The 8,027-nt window shown below is 41.6% G+C and overlaps 1 protein-coding gene across 4 annotated transcripts in view; it reads right to left on the bottom strand.

The window, feature by feature from the left end:
- Positions 1 to 592: 592 nt before the first annotated feature.
- Positions 593 to 8,027, bottom strand: part of LOC138052760 (testin-like) — a 32,626-nt gene continuing 25,191 nt past the window's right edge. For all 4 annotated transcript variants that reach the window (XM_068899334.1, XM_068899336.1, XM_068899335.1 and 1 more), the window contains 3 exons: positions 5,234 to 5,452; positions 3,589 to 3,737; positions 593 to 2,552 (listed from right to left, as the gene is read on the bottom strand). In XM_068899334.1, the coding sequence (XP_068755435.1) occupies positions 1,826 to 2,552; positions 3,589 to 3,737; positions 5,234 to 5,452 (1,095 nt within the window). In that variant the 3' untranslated portion in view covers positions 593 to 1,825. The remainder of the gene's footprint in view (positions 2,553 to 3,588; positions 3,738 to 5,233; positions 5,453 to 8,027) is intronic.

Raw genomic sequence — 8,027 nt, 5'->3', positions numbered from 1 at the left:
GTCACGTGTACTGCATGCCTGACCAAACTTCTCCTAACAAACATTAACTCGGTCTAACTACGTAGCACTGAGTCGGAAAACGCGTTTCACATGTCTCTTCTCCAGGGGGCTCCGTACAGATTTTAAATTCTTAGTTTTCAGTTTTAAGACCAGTTAGCGTGAAACAAATCTATGGGTGACGCAAGCCATCATTCCATCTTCCACCCGGCCTTCTTCAAAAGTAAACGCTTGTCTTTTTTCTTTGAATATTTTCCCTAAGGAAAGGTGATAATTGCAACTTCATAGGGAAAAGGGAACGAGGCCGAGGTTGGAGCTAATTGCTGTTTGTCTTTGGTGGAGAGGAAGTTGTATGGCAAGGACCATACTAACACAACATTTTTAATATAATTACCTGAAACGGTCATTACGAGAGCACATGCATAAATCACTAACGCCATTGCATCAGAGGAATATACCATGTATGCCTTGCGGGCACTATACATAAATTAACATATTTATTAACAATGCCGCGAGTCTTTCTATGATTACGCCAAGGCTATGGGGAACCCTCATGAATCGCTCCAAATACACCAAAAAGGAAAAAAGATGACACTTTAGCTTATTGTGACTTTTAATCAAAAGATTTCACAAGTCTCGCACTTTCATAACAGACACATGTTGTAGATTTAGACCTACTTCGTAAAGCGTGCATTTACCCACAGAGACCGCCCACTCAAAACAAGAAATACAACACCAAAATACAGGCAAAGTCTGTAAGATGTACCTTAGGAATAGTAAACAATAACTTTTATGTGGTACTTTATCATTAACTCATTTTTAATAATAACAAGTTCAATTTGTTACTTTCCCCGTTACGGCCCATCTCCATATAAATACACACATTTCTTAACCCACAGTCGTGTTTTGGGTTTGGGATGTCTGTAGATCGATCGCTCAGAGAGCTTGATCCAGGCGAAAAGGTCTTCACATCCTCACTTTAATTTATTTTATAAACTAATTTGATGAAAAAATAGAAGTGACACTTTGGAGGCTTCATATTTAATTACACAGAATTAAACCTACTGCAAAAATATAACTATGTTTGTCCAAGGATAGTAGGCGGTGACGATCTCGAATTAAACGAAAATCAATATTCAGCGAGGGTCGACCCCTTAACTTTCCAAGAGAAAGGGACTATCATTTTTAGACTAACAAGACACGCTTTTGAATTTCAACTTTTTTAAAGAAAGCGATATACATCACAACAATTAAACCCAGCCGTTTTCAAACTTGTGCTTCGACCTAAATACTGGAAATCAGCAATTTGGTCTGCTCTGAAACGCTGTTCAGTGTGGCTCTATTCTCCCGGTTTTCCATCCATTATGTATCACACTCTTTCAAATGTGTGCTAATACTGCAAAGAATCGGAATATTCGATCATGCAATCGCCTGGAAGTGTCCAACGTTGTAAGAAGTGTTATCGCTTCGTGACGTCACGTAAAAACCAATTTTCCTTCGGCATCTTTGCGCAGGCGCTAATTTGGAGTACTATCCGCAGGCCAACAAAGCCCTGTTCCCAGGCAGTTTTCTTCAAGATTGTTGTGTGCTCACAAGTGTGTCTTACATGACGAAAGTAACGTTTATCTTACCAAAGGTCCCACTTATTCATGTGTTTTAAATCTCCGGATCCAGTGTTATTTTTTTGGTTATCCTGAGCTTTCTCTGTTATCCTGGAGACTTTCTTCTTTTTAAAGTTAAAGTTAAGTTCTATCTCTTTTTCTTCGATAAATTTTACTCTCGTAATTTTAAACTAGTTTTTTTCCTCTGTCTAAAATGAATGTTTTTTTCAATCGGCGCAGCTGGAGCACAATACTTCCACTCCTTCTCGGGCGAAACCCTCGTTGGCCAATGAACGTTGACAGCGGCTACAGTTGAAACACTCTTTGTGGAAATTGGAGTCGTCCAGAGTAAAGTACTCCCCTCCAATGATAGGCTTCAAACAAAGCTCACACTGCTTGGCAAGATATCTTCCGTAACACTCAATGCAGTAACGTAGGCCACCATGAACCGAAAAAGCTCGCGCCGCCAAGGATTCGTGGCAGCTGTAACAACTGAAACACTCCTTGTGCCAAGTTTGCTCGTTGTACAGGACGCCACCTTCAGACAACGGCTCACCGCACTCGGCGCAGCGTTTGGCGTGCTGATTCTGGTAGCAATCGGGGCAGTAAAACTCACCGTCTTTTGGAACGAAGCCGCTTGTTCCTATAGCTTCATGGCAGATGGCACATTTGAAGCACTCTTCATGCCAATAGGCTCCATTGTATTCGAGGCGAGCGCTCCCTGATTCGATGGCATAATGGCATCCTTCGCACATCTTTTGAAAGTTATTGATATAGCAGTCATTGCACAGGACTTGGTCCTTGTAGAAGGTGAACTTTCCATCCGAGCGCAAAGGTTTGCGGCACAAATCACACATGAAGCACATTTCGTGCCAATGCCGATCGTCTGCAGTAGACACGTCCTTGCAGTCGGGTCCAATCTTGCCGTGACAGAGATCACATTCGTTTGCAAATCTGATAAACAAAATGCATGAGTTAGCAAATGTAATTCGATAGCACGTGAAAAGTTAGTGGTGCCGCAGTCTAGTCACAAAAATCTTTCATGTTGAAAACTTGTCCTCCTAATCCGTCACTGAAAGAGTAGAACTGCATTGAACATAGTCGGCGATGAATCATTGTTTCACGAATTGTAAGTCGGAAAGCTATATGCTGTTTCAGTTTCAACACGATTTTACGGAAAACCTTTTCTAGGAACTTGTTTTGTCCCAAGATTGAACGAACAGCCTATGCATTTACATTTTCGGACCTGTGAGGGCGATCTTAGACGAGAAAATCTTATGCGATGACTTGTCAGGCCTGAATGCGTTAAATGATCACTAAAGACAAATTGACAATTTAATGTGGTTAAACTGAAACGAAAGGGCACCAGTGGACAACAGCAATCAACGATGCAAGCTGTAAACTGTTTGACATAGAGTATGACTTCTAATTTACAGCGTTTGCATCAGTGGAAGTGAGATTCGCTGTGATTGGCAGTTTTAACTTCGAACGCTTAGGAAGACCAAACAAAGGCCGATTTTTGGTTGAGAGAATAGTCTTTAAGCAAACAGTTTAACTTTCAGCTGCCGCGTAGAGCCTACAAACTCAACCTTCTTTGGGTTGCATGTGGTGCACATCTGTTAGCAGCCGAATTTTTCTTAATTTTTACTATTTAACTTTACTATCAGCTTTGTCACACAAAACTGAACCAGAACTTCGTAGGCCTCCAAAAACACTGGAAAATAATATCAAGATTGAGATTATGAGAGGGTCTCAATGGCGCTAAGCTTGTGGCGTGAAAAGTCCAAAAAATTAACCGTGTGTCGTGAAAAAGGGAAAAAATCAACCATTTTTGTCAAGATAACCGTGTTGTTTGGAGCTTTTCCTAAGCTCTGAACAAGTTTTTGTTGTAAAAATTAAGCGTGCACCGCGAAATCGCGAAATTTTTAACCGTGTACCGTGTTTGCTACACCCCCATTGAGACCCTCTTAAGGCGCATGCTCAAACGTACCTGCGATCAAAGCAGTCTGAGCACACTGGCTTTTCGTCTTTGACGATAAACTGCTTGCCAGTGATACTGACGTCGCACTCATTACAGCGAAAGTGTCCTAAGTGCCAGCTTTTGTTCATCGCAATCGTGTATTCTCCAGTGAATATCAGCTGCGACGAAACACGAAGGTTAAGAAAGAGAAAGATGGGAATTGGAACGGTGACATAATTATTCGGTTATTTCACGTCGTTGTCACGACGAAAATTTCACAGAAATGTCTCTGAATGAGAAAGGCACGTGCGAGGCGTGCAGATCCACTTTTAGGGACCTTAAGCACGCGCGTTTTTGAGACGCAGACGGCAACCGGAAGAGAACATGACAGGACGGTGGTGTCTCCCATATTTTTATCCTAATCATCTCTAATGGAGAAAAGATACTTGTAAATCTGGTTGTGTCAAGACGGGTAAAGCAGCTCACTTCCGGTTGCCATCCGCGTCTCAAAAACGAGCGTGCTTAAGCTCCCTATTAAGCCCCGTGCAAACGATCGCAACATTAGGGAGTTTAAGCCCGCGCATTTTTGAGACAAGGACGGCAACTGGAAGAGAACATTTCGCTCGCCAGGACAGTGGTGTCTCCCAGATATTTATACTAATCATCTCTAATGGAGAAAAGCTACTGAGTAAATGTGGTTGTGTGAACAGCTCACTTCCGGTTGCCGTCTCAAAAACGCGTGTGCTTAAGCTCACTGCTGTTGGCCAACAACTCCCAACGTTGTTGCGTGTTACCTGTTGCGTCCGTTTACACTCCCAGTTGCATGTTGTTTGCGTGTTGATGGGAGTTGTGGCACGAAGATTTAATAACGTTTCGGCTGTTCAGCCTTCTTCAGATAAACGTTAAAAACTAAAAACTATTTACAATGGCTGTGCCAAAAAGAGATACAACACTCAGGGTCCTAAAATAACTGAAGAGAAAGTGCTTGCTTGTAATTACATCCGCAAATGGTTAGACTTTCAAGTCTTCTCGGATAAGGACTATAAACCGTAGGCCCCTTCTCATAAATATCTTCCATGTTCATTAGTTCCCTGTGGGGCGTTAAAGAACCCACACACTATTCGAGAAGAGTAGAGGATGAAGTTCCCGGTGTTGTGGCTGTGTGGCTGTCCTCTGTGAGTATATGGGTGGGTGGGTATAGCAGGTACACATCAGCTAGCTGCCAAAACTTCAACCAGCTCAAACAAATAAACAACAAACAAACAAACAAGCAAAATAACAATAGGATAAAAGCAAAATAACAATAGGATAAAAGTAAGTGACAAAAGTCATGGGGTAACACATTCCCCGCAAAAGACCATAACACAGTCCCAAAGGGCCCTGCTTTGGGACTGTGTTGCTGCTATTGAACAAGTTTCTTCCATTTTTGATAAATCGCAAATTTCAGTCCAATGTTTGCCGTAAATGGGATGCTAAGTCCCTCTAATTTTAGACTGATTTTACCGCCAAACCAGACCTTCCCCACCCTCAGTACCCTTGGGGGTGAGTATTGTGACTGATAATTTTAAAAAGTCGCGTCAACTTAACTTGGCCTCTGAAAAGGGATTTGTCATGAAGCATCTGACCACTAGTACTGGACTCTGACGCCCCTTTTGCTTTAATTCACGAATTTTACCTCATCACATCCAAAGCATCGTTGTCTTGACAACTCCGCGTGATGTCTTCCGCAGTAAATCTTGTTACCGTACTTGTAATAAGAAAGATCTACCAATAATTCAAAGCAGGTGGAGCAGCAGAAGCAGGCTGCATGATAACAAGCTTCATCGTTATCCTCAAACTCGGCCGCAACAACCACATCTCCTTTCTGAATGGTTTTGAAGCAAGACTGGCAAGTCTAGAAAAAAACAGACAATTGATGGAGAACTTGGTAAAAACGTTTCATACATAGAGAATATTACATGGCCCCGTGAGGAAACCAATTTTACTGATCTTCGAGCGCTGATGGTATCTCTTACGATTGAGTGCAGCGCCGGAATGAGTGAGAGATACTATCAGCACGAAACACTATGATTTAATCATAACAGTGGTCATCAACCGCTAAAAGACGCATGTTGTGTAACATGAACTAGATATAAAAGTGGTTATGAAACACAATTCATGATAATGCCAAATTGAGCCGTAAAAATGTTAATGTAGTAGAGAAGAATTACATTACAGCCCAAAAGTATTTCACACCGAGGGGGAGAGCTCGCATTTTACTGGCTAATCCTGTTAGTTACCATGACGACATCTCTATCCTCACATTAACAAATGGATTCCTTGTTGCCGTGCGTCTTTTCAGGAATAGATCATAGATGACGTCAAAATGTGGTAAGAACAAAAAAGTGGCACACGAGGCGATAGCGTCTTAGGTTTCGAGATTAACTTGACCATCAATTAGTGTCTTGCCTCAACAAAAGGCGCTGATAATTTACAAGCTACTGAGACTGCACGTGTTGCCTGTACTTATGTTTATTAAACGAGTTAATAAAGATGAATTAAGCACCATAAGAATTGTCAGCTTAGGTTTCGAGATTAACTTGACCATCAATTAGTGTCTTGCCTCAACAAAAGGCGCTGATAATTTACAAGCTACTGAGACTGCACGTGTTGCCTGTACTTATGTTTTAAATTAGCTACAGTTTTGGACAAAAACAGTTAAAAATGAACAGAGGACAAATAACCCTGTCGTATTTCAATACCGCTTTTGAGGGAGGGGGTGCCCTTTCTTCCCTGAGGGGTTCCCGATTGACGACTGAGTAAAATCGTCTGGCGATGCATAGAAACACTGATGTCTACGGGAGCCGCTTATTGGAGGAAGATCGGAAACAGGGACCTTTTAGTTTTTGAGTGCACATGGGCATAGTTCAATCTTTCGCGCCCTGAGGGTTCCCCCATTGAGGAGTAAAATCATCCGGTGTTGGACAGAGTAAAATCTATAGCTGCCGTCCTTTGGAGAGAAATGCTTTTAAGTTTTAATCTTCTGTGTTGTTCAATAAGAAGAGCGCGCATGTAGGAGCATAAACATATCCAACTTTGCGATTAAATACTCTCTTCAGTATTGTCACATGATCTACATTGGGAAAACAAACTGTGTAGCGAATAAGGTCCATTAACTTGGCCCCTCATCAAAGTAAAAGAAAAAAACCTGTGAAATGCACTGATAACGTAAAGGAAGAAAGGAGAATAAAACTTGTAACAATTTCAACCTAACATCAACCCGAGCTAACGAAACGAAGACAAACTTTCGTAGTTGTTTTATACCAAGGTTAACCCATTACCTTTGATTTTGGGTTTTACAAGGAGGCTGTTGTTGTTTATTGACCAAAAGACAAATTTCGTGACGTTCTTGGAAAAAAAAGGAACTTTATTTAAGTGTCTAGTCGTTCTAGCGCTGGAGCGCTAATTGGGGACACTGTAAACTGAAGGTTTCTTCGAAAGAAGTACACGAAAGTATTTTAAATGCCATTCGTATCGCATATAAGCCGTTAAGTAATGTAAAGTATTTGAAATACCGATGGTATCTAAATTGATGAATTGGTAGACAACCCTGATAACCCTCTTGACAGGTTTTAATAAAACCGTCTTAAAATTAAGAGGATTGGTTACACAAACCGCCTTAAAATCTTTGTTTTCTTGCGGATCGTCAGAAGAAATGGGATTAACTTAATTGCATGAAATGATAATGAAAGATACTACAAGAAATAAAAAAGATACCAGCACGCAGGTTTATAAGGAGAGATGACGTGTCATTTGGGTGCATTCGGGTCAAAATTGACGGGCACAGATGACTCTTTATTCGTTAACGCCATAAAATAAACGCTTGTGTCACATCTTTTGATTATCGAAAACGTTGAGAATGAAAGTACCGTAATCTGTTTGACAGGCCATCCATCCAATGGAAAGCAAGAGGTGAGAACATGGTGCGCGAATGACAGCCAGATTCTGTCAATTTTTCCTTATTACGCACGGTGGCACGGCAAGCATGCTTCAACCTTCAATCTTGGACAAAATAGGTGGGAAATTTGTACTCCCCCTCCCCCTCAAATCAAGGATGGGAAAATGGCGCGTTTTGGCTTTTGCGCGGCTTCATCCTTGATTTGGGGGGATGGGGGTTTGCAGTTCCATTTTATTCTGTCCAAGATTGTTGCTTCAACCTTGGCCCGGAAACGCAGGCCACTTAAATATTTTGGTCCTCTGTATAATCGATACCAGTTTTGGGATCCTATTGACACGAGGGTGGGATTTCAGTCATGTGACAAATTAAAGTTAACAAGTAATCACATAATCGAGAACATTTTTACTGAAAATGGTGAAAGGAAAGACTACCATCACCGGCCGGCTCACGTCTCCGGGAGGGACGAAAGTTGCCGTTTTCTCTGCTCGGCGCTCGATCGATCAAATGCCCTACGAGACATCTTTAAGCCTCA

Source organism: Montipora capricornis, chromosome 6, assembly GCF_036669925.1.
Source record: "Montipora capricornis isolate CH-2021 chromosome 6, ASM3666992v2, whole genome shotgun sequence".
NCBI lineage: Eukaryota > Metazoa > Cnidaria > Anthozoa > Scleractinia > Acroporidae > Montipora > Montipora capricornis.
This window is presented reverse-complemented; position numbering and strand designations above follow the sequence as displayed.